This window comes from Salvelinus namaycush, chromosome 1 (assembly GCF_016432855.1).
Source record: "Salvelinus namaycush isolate Seneca chromosome 1, SaNama_1.0, whole genome shotgun sequence".
Taxonomy (NCBI): Eukaryota; Metazoa; Chordata; class Actinopteri; order Salmoniformes; family Salmonidae; genus Salvelinus; species Salvelinus namaycush.
In genome coordinates this window covers 59,258,470-59,273,300 of record NC_052307.1, presented here as the reverse complement: position 1 = coordinate 59,273,300, position 14,831 = coordinate 59,258,470, and the positions used below count along the sequence as shown (strand labels likewise).

Genomic DNA, 14,831 nt, shown 5'->3' with positions numbered 1-14,831 from the left:
TAAGGTCAGGGCGTGACAGTTAACCCATCTGATTAAACTTGCACTGACCCCTAATAGACTCCGACCCTCAGCACATATTGTTGATGAGGTGCTCTCTACATATATTTATAACACATTTTTATAACATTTCTTATTTGAGTGGTCATGCCATCATTGGGCACTTTCCAATGTTAATCTACATCTATATCATTACTGGGGTTGTCTTGCTTATGGATTTCAAACTTGAGGGAGTTGTACTGAACGTTAAACATTAACCAATATGTTTAACTTCATGTGTTTACTTTACAACCAAAGAGATAATGACAGAGAAACTGAAGAGGCATAATAAACTCTCTCTGTATTTGAGCCTGACCCACAAAGAGACACTTTGGGGACAGAGGAAGAGTTCGGACGGAACACAGTGAACTGTGAAATCTGAAGAAGCACCAGACAGACCAAAGACTAACATAACTTAGTGTAGGCTGAGAAATGTATTGAAACAAGTCAAAATACGCTTTTTGAGTTAGTAACAAACGGAGTTAGAGAGAAAACCATAGTGGCTGTAGTGAACCAGAGGCTGTTGGAGAGGACAAGTCCAGGTCAGGCTGGATCAGATTGTGTGTTAGTTAGGGTGTAGTGAGAGAGAGTAAGAGATGTTGTCTGGAGGTAGTGTATGGGGGACTCTGCTGGCACTGTCCTGTGCTCTCAAACTCTCCTTGACACAGGATGAACACATGAACAACGCACTGAGGCTAATGTCAGAGACACCACTGATTGATGGGTAAGTGACTAACACATTTTTCTCTCCTCATAAGACCCTAGGATGGGTGATTTTGAACGTTTAAACCAAAATTAATCTTTTATAATACATTACATCTATACATATTTGATGCATACTGTAATGTTAATGGCACAAAACACGTGCCAATGTAAGGTGTGTATTGTATATGTAAAGACTGACGCTCGAGATGAGAAGCAGGTACGGGGAGTTTAACATTTAATGAGGAACGGACAGGTAACAGGACAGGAACAGCGTCAGCACACGGGTAACAAGGACATATGACAATCAATGCAGAAGCGGGGAACCAGACAGGTATAGGGGAGGTAATGACAGAGGTGATTGAGTCCAGGTGAGTGCAATGATCGCTGATGCGCGTGACGGGAGGGGAAGGCAGGTGTGCGTAATGATGGTGGCAGGAGTGCGTAGTGCTGGGGAGCCTGGTGCCTTCGAGCGCCAGGGAGGAAGAGCGGGAGCAGGCGTGACAGTATATGCTTCGATAAGATTTTGGAGGCTGTTTTTTAATGTTTCAAGATGGTTCTGTCCTAATGTACAGTTAAATAATGGCTGTGTGTTAGCAGCGCTGACTGCCCTGTATGAATAGTATCATGCATTGATCTCTCTGTCTGACTCCACAGCCATAATGATCTGCCCTGGCAGTTGAGGATGAAGTTTAACAACCAGCTGAATAAAGTGGATCTGTACACCCTCAACAATACACACACCAACATCCCCAAGATCAGGGAGGGGCGACTGGCAGCACAGGTACACACACGCATACACCCACACAAACTGACAAGGACTCACAAAAAGGTGTATGTGAGGGTGGGTGATAATAATACATGTATTACATCAGGGATCATCAACTACATTCAGCCGCGGGTCGATTTTATTTTCTTGAGCGGATGGTCGGGGGTCCAGAACATAATTACAAATAATTTGTAGACTGCAAATTGACCGCAAGAAGCCCGCCAGTTGGGGAACTGTGTATTACATAATAAACTGATCAAACGTTTACTGTCCACTTGCAGTTCTGGGCAGCATATGTACCATGTGACACTCAGTACAAAGATGCAGCCAGACAAACTCTGGAGCAGATTGACGTCATCCACAGAATGTGCATGAAATACCCAGAAGCCTTCATGTTTGCTACCAGCAGCAAAGGTGAGAGTCATCTACAAAAAAAAGTGTAATCAAAAGTTATACAGTAAGGGCTCTACTCAATATGTAAAGTGAAAGTGTCGTAGATTCCACAATATACATTTAAAGGTCATTTCCGATTGAGCCAACATATGCAGCGTTTACCGTGAATGCAGTCTCCGCTAACGTGGGAACATTGCCTTTAAATTTCAATCACACTGTAGAGCTGAACATCCGCGATGCGGATTGAATGGAGCCATACATCTGGTTATGAGAATGAAACCCCTTTTGAACACTCAACTGTGAAACACCATATATAACAGAGTTTTATTCACCCACCTGTATTATCAATTATTTATTTTACCACAGATATCGTGGATGCCTTTAGTCAGAACAGGACAGCCAGTCTGATTGGGGTGGAAGGAGGACACTCTTTGGACAGCAGCCTGGGGACCCTGCGCACCATGTACCACCTGGGGGTCCGCTACCTCACCCTCACCCACAGCTGCAACACACCATGGTGAGTAGGCTCTGCTACCCTGCTGACGACAGGGCCACCCTGGTCTGGGGACTAGGTGCCACAGATTATACTTAAATAAGTGACAAGGTGCTCAACAATTTTTTGTAGTACTTTATAGTTGAGATTCCTAAGTATATCAACGCTTTACACACCATATGATGCTCTCTCAAAGAGCACATACAGCTAAGATAGAAATGAAAAGAATGTAAATGAATGAGACACAACAGGTAACAGCTGAAACTGCTTATTAATAGACAAAAAAAAGACTGTATTTCACTGAATTCTGTGGTGGGGAAAATAGGGGATTCCTGTCGCCACCTGTTTCAGAGGTATCATATTCTGGGAGAGTCTTCTAAACAGATGAGCTAGCTAATCAAACCATGGCCCTGGACAGACTACAGAGTCTAGTGAATCCCTCAGCCCGTCACTGATTCATATCATGTTAGCAGGATATAGGAGAGTGGAAGGGAAAGATCACTTCCAGAAGCTGGCCTGGTGTTTTACTGTGGTTGTGTGTGTTTTCCCCCCCAGGGCAGATAATTGGCTCGTGGATTCGGGAGCCGAGCCATCGCAGCACAATGGACTGTCTGAGTTTGGCAAGGTTGGTCTATCACACTGAGCCACACACACACACACACACATTGGAAATACCCCACTCATAACAAAGGTCAAATCTATGATACTATTTGGTGCGGCTTTTAATACTTCTGCTTCTGAGTTTACTTGGAAATCAGATATAAATGCCTGTCATAAACATAGGCAATATTCCAAGTAAATATTTTTGTCAAATGAGCAATTCCTCAGAAACTATTGGGTTACCCTCAAAGACTCATTTTCGTCTAGTTTGCCTTTAGATGTTAATTCATGTTATAGCAGTATGATATCACTTGTATAAAACACCCTGGATGAAAACATGTTCATTCTCTTGATCCTAGCTACAAACCATATCATTAGGTTTGATAGGCTGAATGAATCACATATAATTGTCTCTATAACACCAGTAGGGCGACACAGTAAGAGGGTCCCCCAGTCCTGGCAGAATCATTCTTTTTTTTTTCACCCGACAGCAACTGATATTTGAGATGAACCGCATTGGGATGTTGATTGACTTGGCCCACGTGTCAGAGAAAGTGATGAACCAGGTTCTAGACCTGTCCAAAGCCCCAGTCATCTTCAGCCACTCCTCTGCCTACGCCGTGTGCCCACACAAGAGGAACGTGCCTGACGACGTCCTGAGGAAGGTGGTGAGTGAAAGGGGAGAGGGGCAAGGGGATAGTGGATTACAGAATACATATGAGGAACTTGGTCATTCGTTCTCCTTAGACCTCATCCCTTCCCCAAGGAGGGTGGTGAGTCAGGGGAGAAGGGTGAGAGACGAGGGGATAGAGAATTGGGAGTCGGGTAGTGAGAGGAGAAGGACTAGGGGAGCAGGCAGAGTGAGGGGATTGGAGGGTGAAGTGAATAAAGGAATTGGACCTGAGATTGAGTGGTGAGTGGACATGTGATCGGATGAAGGGGTATGTGACGGGGGATAAGGGGAAGAACATGGATTGAGAAAACAGACAGGGAACTGAAAAGGGGTTTAAGAGTGAAAAGGAGGTGTCTGGGAATATAGGCTGAGGGGAGGATGAGAAACGGCTTAGAGGAAGGTTGAGGCAAAGAAAAGTAAGCAATAAGACTGCAACAAAAAAACGTGGTAATGTCTGCAGTGATATTAAAACTACAATGATATCAAAAGGAAGTTAGAAAAGCCATCAGATCTTTCCAATACCTTGGAAAACAGACACAAACTAAAAGGTTTTATTACACATTTATTGTGAAATACCTCAAGCTGACAATAGCTTACAAACAAGAGTCCGGGAAACATTTGAGCTATTCTGCTGTAAGGGCCCATAAAACTACAGATAAAGGAACATTGTGTTTCTATATAGCACCATAAAATGTTAACAACAGAACATAAAAGCCCAACTGACTACACCAATATGGTAGCTACAGTTCTTCATTGTAATAGTTAGTGACTTGAGTTTATAGTTCTGACTTATCATACAGTTGCGTGTCTGTGTCCTTTTTCTCACCAGCAAAACAAAAGAGGAATTGTCATGGTGAACTTTTACAACGACTATGTCACATGCAGCAATACAGCCAACCTATCACAGGTGGCAGGTGAGTAGCTGAGTCATGGTCATCATATTTATCATTACTTTTTACTCTCCACCACTCACTCACCCAACCTTGTCTCTCAAATTTGTATTATACAGTTTCTTCAGAAAGTATTCATATCCCTTGACTTATTCCACATTTTGTTGTGTTACAGTCTGAATTCAAAATGAATTTAAAAATAATAATTCTCACCCATCTACACACCATACCTCATAACGACAAAGTGAAAACATGTTTTTATACATTTTTGCAAATGTATAAAAAATACACTGAAATATCACATTTACATAAATATTCAGACCCTTTACTCAGTACTTTGTTGAAGCTCCTTTGGCAGCGATTACAGCCTCGAGTCTTGACGCTACAAGCTTGGGACACCTGTATTTGGGGAGTTTCTCACATTCTTCTCTACAGATCCTCTCAAGCTCTGAGGTTGGATGGGGAGCGTCGCTGCACAGCTATTTTCAGGTCTCTCCAGAGATGTTCGATCGGGTTAAAGTCTGGGCTCTGGCTGAGCCATTCAAGGACATTGAGACTTGTCCCGAAGCCACTCCTGCGTTGTCTTGCCTGTGTGCTTAGGGTCGTTGTCCTGTTGGAAGGTGAACCTTCGCCCCAGTCTGAGGTCCTGAGCGCTCTGGAGAAGGTTTTCATCAAGGATCTCTCTGTACTTTGCTCCGTTCATCTTTGCCTCGATCTTGACTAGTCTCCCAGTCCCTGCCGCTGAAAAACATCCCCACAGCATGATGCTGCCACCCCCATGCTTCACCGTAGGGATGGTGCCAGGTTTCCTCCAGATGTGAAGCTTGGCATTCACACCAAAGAGTTCAATCTTGGTTTCATCTGACCAGAGAATCTTGTTTTTTATGGTCTGAGTCTTTAGGGGCCTTTTGGCAAATTCCAAGAGGGCTTTCGTGTGCCTTTTATTGAGGAGTGGCTTCCGTCTGGCCACTCTACCATAAAGACCTGATTGGTGGAGTGCTGCAGAGATGGTTGTTCTTCTGGAAGGTTCTCCCATCTCCACAGATGAACTCTGGAGCTCTGTCAGAGTGACCATCAGGTTCTTGGTCACCTCCCTGACTAAGGCCCTTCTCCCCCAATTGTTCAGTTTGGCCGGGTGTCCAGCTCTAGAAAGAGTCTTGGTGGTTCCAAACATCTTTCATTTAAGAATGTTGGAGGCCACTCTATTCTTGGGGACCTTCATAGCTGCAGAAATGTTTTGGTAACCTTCCCCAGATCTGTGCCTCAACACAATCCTGTCTTGGAGCACTACGGACAATTCCTTTGACCTCATGGCTTGGTTTTTGCTCTGACATGCACTGTCAAATAGACAGGTGTGTGCCTTTCCAAATGATGTCCAATCAATTGAATTTACTACAGGTGGACTCCAATCCAGTTGTAGAAACATCTCAAGGATGATCAATGGAAACAGGATGCACCTGAGCTCAATTTTGAGTCTGACAGCAAAGAGTCTGAATACTTACGTAAATAATGTATTTCTGTTTTTTATTTTTTATTTTTATCTATTGTGTGTAGATATTCTAAAATGTATTCAATATTTTTTTCTAAGGGGTCTGAATACTTTCCGAATGCCCTGTATATTCACCTTTCTTTTCGTGTTCAATCTAGATCACTTTGACCACATAAAGAATGTGGCTGGACACAGTATCATTGGTTTTGGTGGGGATTATGATGGAGTGGGCAGGTGAGTCGAGTGAATTGACCTAGGAGTTATTCACCTAGTTACAATAAAACACCAATGGACTTGATTGAGCAAAATGTATTATCTTAAAAGGTGCTAATTGTAATATACCAGTAAAAAAGTATAAAGTCATATGTCTGAGTAGTTCTTTTTAAAAAAAAAGTTTGACACACACACCCCTCTCTACCTGTGCTGTCTGTCAGGGTACCGGGGGGGCTGGAGGATGTGTCTAAGTACCCTGCTCTGGTGGCAGAGCTGCTGAGGAGAGGATGGACAGATGCTGAGGTGAAAGCTGCTCTGGGGGACAACCTGCTCAGAGTGTTCAGAGAGGTGGAGCGTGTGAGTACTACAGTAAAAGTTACACACTGACCTCTACAGCTTAGCACCATTCACAACACCCCCGTTTCCAAAAGATTGACATCAACACACAAGCCTCCATAGATCTATTTAAAAAGGGCTGATGCAATACAGAATACAGTGCATACACAGAGATTACAGGCATTTTTAATGCACTATTTGGTCCAGTGCTTTGTTACCCTCCCTGACTCTGAACTCCTATCTTCCAGGTACGAGACAGCCTGAATGATACAACTCCAGATGATCTGCCCATACCTTATGAAGAAGTGAAAAACGACTGCAGGACCAGCTATGGCTACCCTGTCCCCAACCCAGACAGTGCTGGGAGGATTCTCTCCCTCAGCCCTCTGGCCCTGGTACTAACACTGACTCTGAGTAGCCTGCTGTCCTGGTCTCTATAAGCCCCCTCTACATAGACCATGCTGGGTGTGATGGTATTACCACCCCTTGTCTATGGCAGTAGGCTGCCCAAGGCATAGTAAGACCTTACCACTTGAGTTCTGTGGTCACTTCATCTTTCACAAGTTCTATTAGTGATGTAGTCCATGAACTGTGTTTGAAGCATTTGTACGTAGAAATGATAACATTACTAAACCAGTAAATTCTTCTGAAACGGTGTTATACACATCACTGTTGACCTTGTAACCTGGTCATGGATTTACTTGGTATTTTACATTTTAGAGTTTAAATTGAACGGTTAAATGTGGTCCTCAATAAACAAATAATCAGGAAAATTATTTTTGAGTATTTTTGGGGTATAATAATAAACATCTAATACCTCTACCATGCTGTCTTACACCTTCCACTGCATTACTGCCTTTTTTACTTTAGTGTTGTACCATGAGCCATGTGACAAATGAAATACTAAACTGACTGAACAGCTTTCAGAGGGGAGTTTATGGTTGAGAGACAACAGTGAGCGTCCCAAATGATTGACAGGCTGTTCCAGATGTGATTTTCTCAGGCCCGGACTGAGACAACTGCTGTACTTCATTCTTCCTTTCCCTGTTCTTATACAGCCCTAGAGTCACGGAACACTGTCCATTGAGCACAATTTACTTCATTTCGACATATACAAAACAAACTCAAGGGCAGGTTAGAACGGTGTTTCATTCAACAAAACAGTGTCTATTATCCCATCTGGCTCAATCATTTTGAGAACGCTGCACAGACATCGTGAACTTGGCAATGGTGTGTTTGGACTAACTCGAAGTCCTCTTATTTTATTTACACTGAAATACATTTCCAATTCTTCAAAATATAAAAATCTGACTGATAAAACATAACACAAAGTTGAAAGAAAAATGGTGGATTTTGTACATTCAATACATTTACAAGAGAACAGCACCATCTTGTGGTAAGCATTGTATCAGACATATGAAACAGGGCAGAACTCAAAACATTTTCAGTTTCAGCCATTCAAACTTACTGTTTAACGGATTTCATTTTTGAAAAGTGAGGCGAGCAAGCGAATAAAAGTTAAAAATAGAAGTGGATCAGCTTCAGAAAAATACTACTGCAACCTTAGTTCAACGCCCAGTGACCTCGTTAAGACCCCATTGATGTCGAAAGCGGAATAGCATTGTTGAAAATGTCCTGGCCGGGTCTGTTCGTTTTCCATAATCTGAAAGGAAGTTGTGCATCTCTTTACTTGATGCTTGAGGACATTATTATTCGATTTATTTTTCTATGAGACATGTGAAGAGGGGCAAACAGTAAATCAACATTGTACGGCCTCAGCTTCCAAATAACTCAATTTGAACTTTCGAGAGTCAGACAACTTATTCATAGCTGAAAATAATATAATTTAAAATAATAATTTTTTAGAAGGACAGAATATTGTCCGCTGTGGGGAAAAGTTGAGCAGCTGCATTTATATTTTTTCCTAATAAACTTACTGTACAAGGGGCTATGTTCCCATGCAAGCAAAAGAGAGGGGGATGAAAAAGGAAGAGCGAATGAGTTAAGAGTGTGAACATCCTATCCAACAATAATGTAAAACAGTTCCACAGCCAGGCCAAGAAGGGCAACACAAACCTCAAACTACAGTCAAATACCAAAAAGAGCAGTGAAATGTGGTTTAATAGTTGATAAAAATGTATTTAATTAAATTAATTATAGAACGTTAAGTATCGTGTCCTAGCAACTGCCTTCTTTGAACAGGAAAGTTCACAGTTTAAGGCAGAGAGATGGACGTGATACAACTAAGCACAATGAGGTAAAGTCCCATTTGAAAGGTTATAATGACTCAGAGTAGAGGTCATGACCTGATCACATTTCAATAATTTTAACAACTTTGTTCCTGGTGCAAAGCACGAGACAATATCTCATGTTCTTAAAACATGTCCAACAAGTGGACAGGATGAAATGACCTTTCATTGCTTAGTTCATATTATCAGTGACTGATACTTCATTAAGTTCCCCCCCAAAAATCAAACAATTGGCTACAATACATTGCAGTTTGAGCCAAACTGACTTCTATCTGTAAGTTCCCCTCGTTGAGTCACCAATGAATCAGATTAAGTAACAGTCAGGACCCTGCTCTCTCTCGTTGCAGTCACAGGCACAATACAGCAGTAATGAAAAGCACGAGTCACCAGTTAAGTGGACAAGCAACGCTTCTCAAGTGAGCATTTAGCCTCAGTGGTTAATAAAGCCATAGCTCCATGCTGCACAACCTGGAGAAGAGAGGGTGTTAACACCGTCTTAGAAACAGCAGATCTCAATCAGTACAAAAACAAAGGACTAGCACACAGTCTTTCAGTAGAGTCTGTGCAAGCGCACAACCACAGATCGTTTTTTTTGTATTGTTTGAAACACTTGGCACAACAACAAAAAAGACTGACACAGTAAATACACACATCTCCAACTCTCCTCCCCTTCAAAATATCCAAGAAGACCCGTCGTTCAGAGCGATACGAGTCTGGATCACACTGTCTCAATCTGGTGAAAGGGAACCAGCCAGCTAGCCCAGGATGATACCAGGGAGAGATATCCAGTGGGTTTGAGGTGAGGTTTCTCTGTGGGAGAGGAGGATGGATGATGGTAGTTATAGGCTGCTAAGATAAGTCCTCTCTTAGTGCCTCTCCCTCCAGTATGCAGTGCACCTCACTGTTGGAAGGCAGCAGTGGGGACTGGGAGGGCACAACGATCTTATAGGGTAAATTGTCTTTGATGAGCATCTTCCTGGTGGCGGAGACCAGGCGGGAGTAGTTATCAGGGTTGTACTCGGAGGCTCCACGCCGGGTATAGAGCAGGGGCAGGGTGTCTTCACGAGACAGGAAGAGAGGGGGCCGTCGCTGGCTCTCTCCGTCCTTCAGGGAGTCGGGTAGCGGCTTGCGCTTGCTCTCCGGCAGCAGCATGATGGACAGCACCGAGAGGACGGCGAAGGAGGCGAAGATGACGTGGTGGAGGAAGTAACCCCTGTTGTTCTGGAGCTCCATCATAGAGGAGGCAGCCATCCCCATACAGCCAGACGCAAGCACCAGCCCCAGACAACCACCACTGAGACAGAGGGAGAGAGAGGGTCAGGAGAGATATAGAGCTCACTAACATTGTCAAGGGCACCTGACCCAGCATTCTGCATTTTGGTCCAGACATACAACCCACATTTCATATGCCTCCCTCAGACGGACAGATGTCCACATACATGAAAAACAAACACCCCACCCACAGACAAACTAATGACAGTTTAGTGTGTTCAGGACAGTAGACAGATAATACTTACCGGACTACGGTGGGCATGACCTCACTGGCGAAGAATGCACTGAGCATGGCCAGGGCCTGGGAGAAGAGGAGCCCCAACACAGACAGCACCAACACCAGCGCTCCACAAAGATCTAGAGAAGGACAAGGACACGTCTTTCTGATGACTAAACTAGGCAAACTAGAAAACAAGCCATTTAAAAAAAGATTGACCTGAAATCACCTGAAAAAAATCTAATGGCCAATCAGAATCATAACAGTGACATCATTGTGAATGAGGTCATCATGGCAAACCTCTGGCTACTGTATGAGGAGAGTTACTAATGAACCATGTACAGGGGAGAGAAGACCGTATGAGACACTTAAAGAAAATGTGTGTATAGTAATAGTAAAGCAACATAGTATCATCATCATAGCACAGATATAAAGCAGGTTAAACCTACACTGTGTGAGGGCCAGCAGCAGCAGCGAGGACAGGCCGGTGATAATGGCAGACAGAAGCAGGATACCACGGCGACCAAAGCGGTTGACGGACAGGCAGAGGAAGATACATCCCAGAGCTCCAGTCAGCACACGCAGGAAGTAACTAAAGTAGAAGTTGTGGGAGTAGCTGTGGAGGTTCCTGATGAAACAGTACTGGATGCCTGTGCCTATGAACCTGGAGGAGGAGAGTTAGGAAAGGTTAGGTCCTTGGCCCAAAACATGAAACTTACTCTGTCCAAACAGTACTGTTAAAAGCAGCTGCGGCAGATGGTAACATTACCATTCCTCGTGGCTGCATTGTTCAGTGGAGGGACACATATAGAAGGTCATACAAGCTGTGTTAGATACTAACTCACATAGTAAAGCTAAGGATGAGGCAGTTCCTCCAGATCACTCGGGTGGAATGCAACTCCAGGACTGAGTGGTAGCAAGGCTGGGTATAATCTGGGTACTCCGCATCTATCTCTACAGAGAAGAAAAGGAGAGGGAGGGAGAGAAGGAGAGATATGAGCCTGCATTCACACTGCCAATACCAAAGCCAAAGGGCACTTGACCCAAACGCTGTTCACTTGGTACAAACATATAACCCACATTCTATAGGAAATTCCTCTCCTCAGAACCAGTACCTACTATTAAATCACACTAAATGGAACCATTCAGTCAGACTAGGTGAAAAATCTTCCGATGTGCCCTTGAGCAAGGCACTTAACCCTGACTGCTCCTGTAAGTCACTCTGGATAAGAGCATCTGATAAATTACCAAAATATAAAATGTCATGGTTCTTTATTTTTGACTAAGGTAATTCCAGTTGGCGATTTAGTACACTACGGTCGTATTGAAATGTCCAACAAACAAAGAGCTCTTATCGTGACTACCACAGAGAGCACAGGGTGTTGGATGCTCTCACTCATTAAGTGACTGGCTGCCTGTGAAAGGTGGGGCTGTGAGAGAGAGCTGGCACAGGTAACCAGGCACACTTCTGAACCATCTCAGAAACGTCCAATGCCACGTGTACCTCAAACAAAGTTCACTAATATTGGATATGAGGGAATGCTGTGAGTGGACTGGATGGGTTGTCTGTTCGGTGTTGCTGTGCTGATTGTGAATGAGTGAAAACCAATAACGTAACATATGGGCAAACCCGGGCGTTTGGATGTATTACCCAAACCATTAGTTAACCTTGTAGCTGTATTGTTAGAGGTAAAGATAAATATTTTTTGTTTGGGTGCCAGGCAGGTATTAACCCTGCTGAAAGGCAGAGAGTAGGATAGAGAGAGTACAACTACTATACACACACAGGCAGAAGAGGCTGCCTAGAGTGTAGCCTGTTTGCCAGGTATCCTTTCTCTCCACTGGTTGGGTTACACCACCAGGGGTAACCCAACCAATAATACCTCACACAATAATAAGGATTAGAGCGACTCATAGGTAACCGACAATAGAGAACTCAGTCATCAACAAATGATTTGCAATACTCTGTATTAGTTCCCAGAACGAAGAGTGAACGGGTGTATGAAATTGTGTGGGAGTAGACAAAACAAAAAAAGGGCTTAAAAAAGTACCTAAGGACAGAAAACCATATGAACCAAAATAAATCTAGTTCAGTCAATGATCCCATATCATAAACAATCTCAAATGCACACTCTGTTGAACACCACTGTCAAAAATATGTCCCGAGAGCAATAGGCCAGCGGTACTGAACATACTATGGCGTGCAGCGCAACAACAAGTAAATCAGCTCCAGTGTGAAGCACTGGAGCGAGAGAGGGCTATGGTTTAGCTATAAACTCCAGGCTTTCAGTTGCACTCGTCTGCCAGTCTGATACACCTGTTGGTTTTTGTCAACGCTTCGCAACAATGTTGCTACTAATCCATGCGATCAATGACAAGAGCGGTCCCAACAGATTCAAAACACGACATTGTGCGGTAACACCGCAAACACTTTGTAAACAATTTACAAACTAAGCACGCTGAAAATAAACAAAACTTCTGCAAAGAGATACACAGTCAAAACTACCGCGCCAACCGACAGCTCTCACAGAGCGGAAGAGTCATTTTCATTGCCTCCTTCCTGACTGCTGATGCGCTCTTAAAGTGGCAGCACACGGTAAAGGCTCCGTGCAGGATTTCGCCGCAACCGATTGCACTACCAAAGGCAGCAGACATTATTCATTGACACAGACCCGCTAAAAGGGCCAGGATAGGGTGAGGGATGATGATACCTGAGAGCAGGTTCTCAGCAGCGTAGATATCCTCACTGAGATACACTCTGTTCCTGGTGGAGAAGCTCTGGAGACACCTCTTAGCCTGGTGGATCTGACCTGTGGCCAGAAGCCAACGGGGAGACTCGGGAAACACTGATGGACAACTGAGGGGGATACGAGAAAACTGGAATATAAAAACACACCTCTCTCTTTCTCCATCCATGACACTCTCTCTACTTTCTGTCCTTACACAAAAATACATAATAATTATAAACACACATCCCCCTTTCTCTATCCATGCCTTTATATGTTCTGTCCCATGACATAAACAATATACACTATACCAGGGGTGGGCAAACTTCTTGGCTGGAGGGCCACATCGGGATTTTGAAATTCAACAGAGGGACGCATTTTTTGAGGGACCAATTGTTTGTTTAAGTCAATTTGCAGGGGCCTCCATAGTTGTGCAGCGGTCTAAGGGACTGCATTGCAGTGCTTAATGCGTCATTACACACCCAGGTTTGATCCCAGGCTGTGTCACAGCTGGCCGTGACTGGGAGACCCATGAGGCGGCGCACAATTGGCCCAGCGCCGTCCAGGTTAGGAGAGGTTTTGGCAGGCCAAGATTTCCGCTCTAGCGACTCCTGTGGCGGGCCGGGCGCATGCACGCTAACACGGTCGCCAGGTGTACGGTGTTTCCTCCGACACATTGGTGTGGCTGGCTTCCGCGTTAAGTGGGCATTGTGTCAAGAAGCAGTGCTGCTTGGCTGGGTCGTGTTTCGGAGGACACACGGCTCTCGACTTTTGCCTCTCCCGAGTCTGTACGGGAGTTGCAGCGATGGGACAAGACTAACTACCAATTGGAGATTTTTTTTTTTTAACTACAATTGTAAAAGGAAAAAATATATAATTATAATAATTGTCTCGCGGGCTGGATTGAAGTACCACGTACTTTGCCCCCCCCCCCTTGCACTATACTGTGTTTACACAAAAAAATGCTTATAACAGACTCACCACCAATAGGAGAGCAGCAGGAGCAGTGGCAAGGTAGCCACTGCTTGAAGAACTGGCCAATCACGACACAGCACCGCCAGCCCTGGCAACAAGAGCTCTGCCACGACGGCAAAGAAACCACTGACCATTTCAACCATGAGACGATGGGGAGGGTCACACAGCTCCAGTCCTGGAGAACACACAAAGGGAGATGAAGAGAGGATGAAGAAAGGAGATAGAGGAAAGAGAGAAGGAAAATGCAACTAGTAGCCTGACTGACCATAAGACTATTTGTGACCATTTGTGTGGTGTGAAATTCCTCTCTACTTTGACCTAAACTCCAATGCCCTAGTTCTCCTCCTTCAAAACCCCTCACAGAGAAAACAAAGGGAAAAAAATACTAATTTTCTTCCACTATGTTCTGTCCTGCTATTGTTCCCCCACACCCCTTTGAAGAACTCTCTGGCAGTAGATCACTGAGAGGCAGTCCTCCAGAATACAGCCTAAAACCAACATTTACCAGTGACCTGAGATGAATGTAAGAAGAGCAAATGTGTGTGTGGGTGTGTTAAAGACAGACTGCGGTGGGCCTCCCTCTCAGGCTGTATCTAGCACCATTACTCCCACACACAGAAGGGTCTTAAAAACACATTGAGCACTCCTTGACCGCTTTCACTCAGCAAAGAATTGTCCACATACAAACACATCAGTTCACACAATCACCTCACAATCACAGGAAGGTTACAGCAAGAAAACTCCAACCCCCCTAACAATGGGACAACATTGGGGAGGGGACGACTCTTGGTCTAGGGT

The 14,831-nt window shown here is 44.2% G+C and overlaps 2 protein-coding genes across 3 annotated transcripts; one reads left to right on the top strand and one right to left on the bottom strand.

Annotated features, from left to right (window-relative positions):
- Positions 1-313: 313 nt before the first annotated feature.
- Positions 314-7,416, top strand: dpep1 (dipeptidase 1). The gene is made up of 10 exons (XM_038991500.1): positions 314-760; positions 1,396-1,522; positions 1,789-1,921; positions 2,267-2,417; positions 2,949-3,018; positions 3,485-3,661; positions 4,496-4,580; positions 6,204-6,279; positions 6,480-6,615; positions 6,843-7,416. The coding sequence occupies exons 1-10, from the start codon at positions 633-635 to the stop codon at positions 7,032-7,034; spliced, it is 1,275 nt and encodes a 424-aa protein (XP_038847428.1). The 5' UTR covers positions 314-632; the 3' UTR covers positions 7,035-7,416.
- A 67-nt stretch (positions 7,417-7,483) lies between these two features.
- LOC120046347 (putative solute carrier family 22 member 31) lies at positions 7,484-14,182 on the bottom strand. 2 transcript variants are annotated; one of them, XM_038991512.1, is made up of 4 exons: positions 14,040-14,182; positions 10,782-10,996; positions 10,361-10,472; positions 7,484-10,137 (listed from the first exon to the last, which is right to left on the bottom strand). In XM_038991512.1, the coding sequence occupies exons 1-4, from the start codon at positions 14,174-14,176 to the stop codon at positions 9,693-9,695; spliced, it is 909 nt and encodes a 302-aa protein (XP_038847440.1). In that variant the 5' UTR covers positions 14,177-14,182; the 3' UTR covers positions 7,484-9,692. The 2 variants fall into 2 exon arrangements, with proteins under 2 accessions (XP_038847440.1, XP_038847449.1); XM_038991521.1 differs by lacking the exon at positions 14,040-14,182 and adding an exon at positions 11,178-11,423.
- Between the last annotated feature and the right edge of the window lie 649 nt (positions 14,183-14,831).

Excerpts from the sequence above, each read along its gene's own strand:
- LOC120046347 (XM_038991512.1), bottom strand. The coding sequence starts at position 14,176 with ATGGTTGAAATGGTCAGTGGTTTCTTTGCCGTCGTGGCAGAGCTCTTG. Across the intron at positions 10,997-14,039 it reads CTGCTGCTCTCCTATTGGTG|GTTCATAGGCACAGGCATCC; the intron begins GTGAGTCTGTTA and ends CTCCTCCTCCAG. Across the intron at positions 10,473-10,781 it reads GCTGCTGGCCCTCACACAGT|ATCTTTGTGGAGCGCTGGTG; the intron begins GTAGGTTTAACC and ends GTCCTTCTCTAG.
- dpep1 (XM_038991500.1), top strand. The coding sequence starts at position 633 with ATGTTGTCTGGAGGTAGTGTATGGGGGACTCTGCTGGCACTGTCCTGT. Across the intron at positions 761-1,395 it reads GAGACACCACTGATTGATGG|CCATAATGATCTGCCCTGGC; the intron begins GTAAGTGACTAA and ends CTGACTCCACAG. Across the intron at positions 1,523-1,788 it reads AGGGGCGACTGGCAGCACAG|TTCTGGGCAGCATATGTACC; the intron begins GTACACACACGC and ends GTCCACTTGCAG.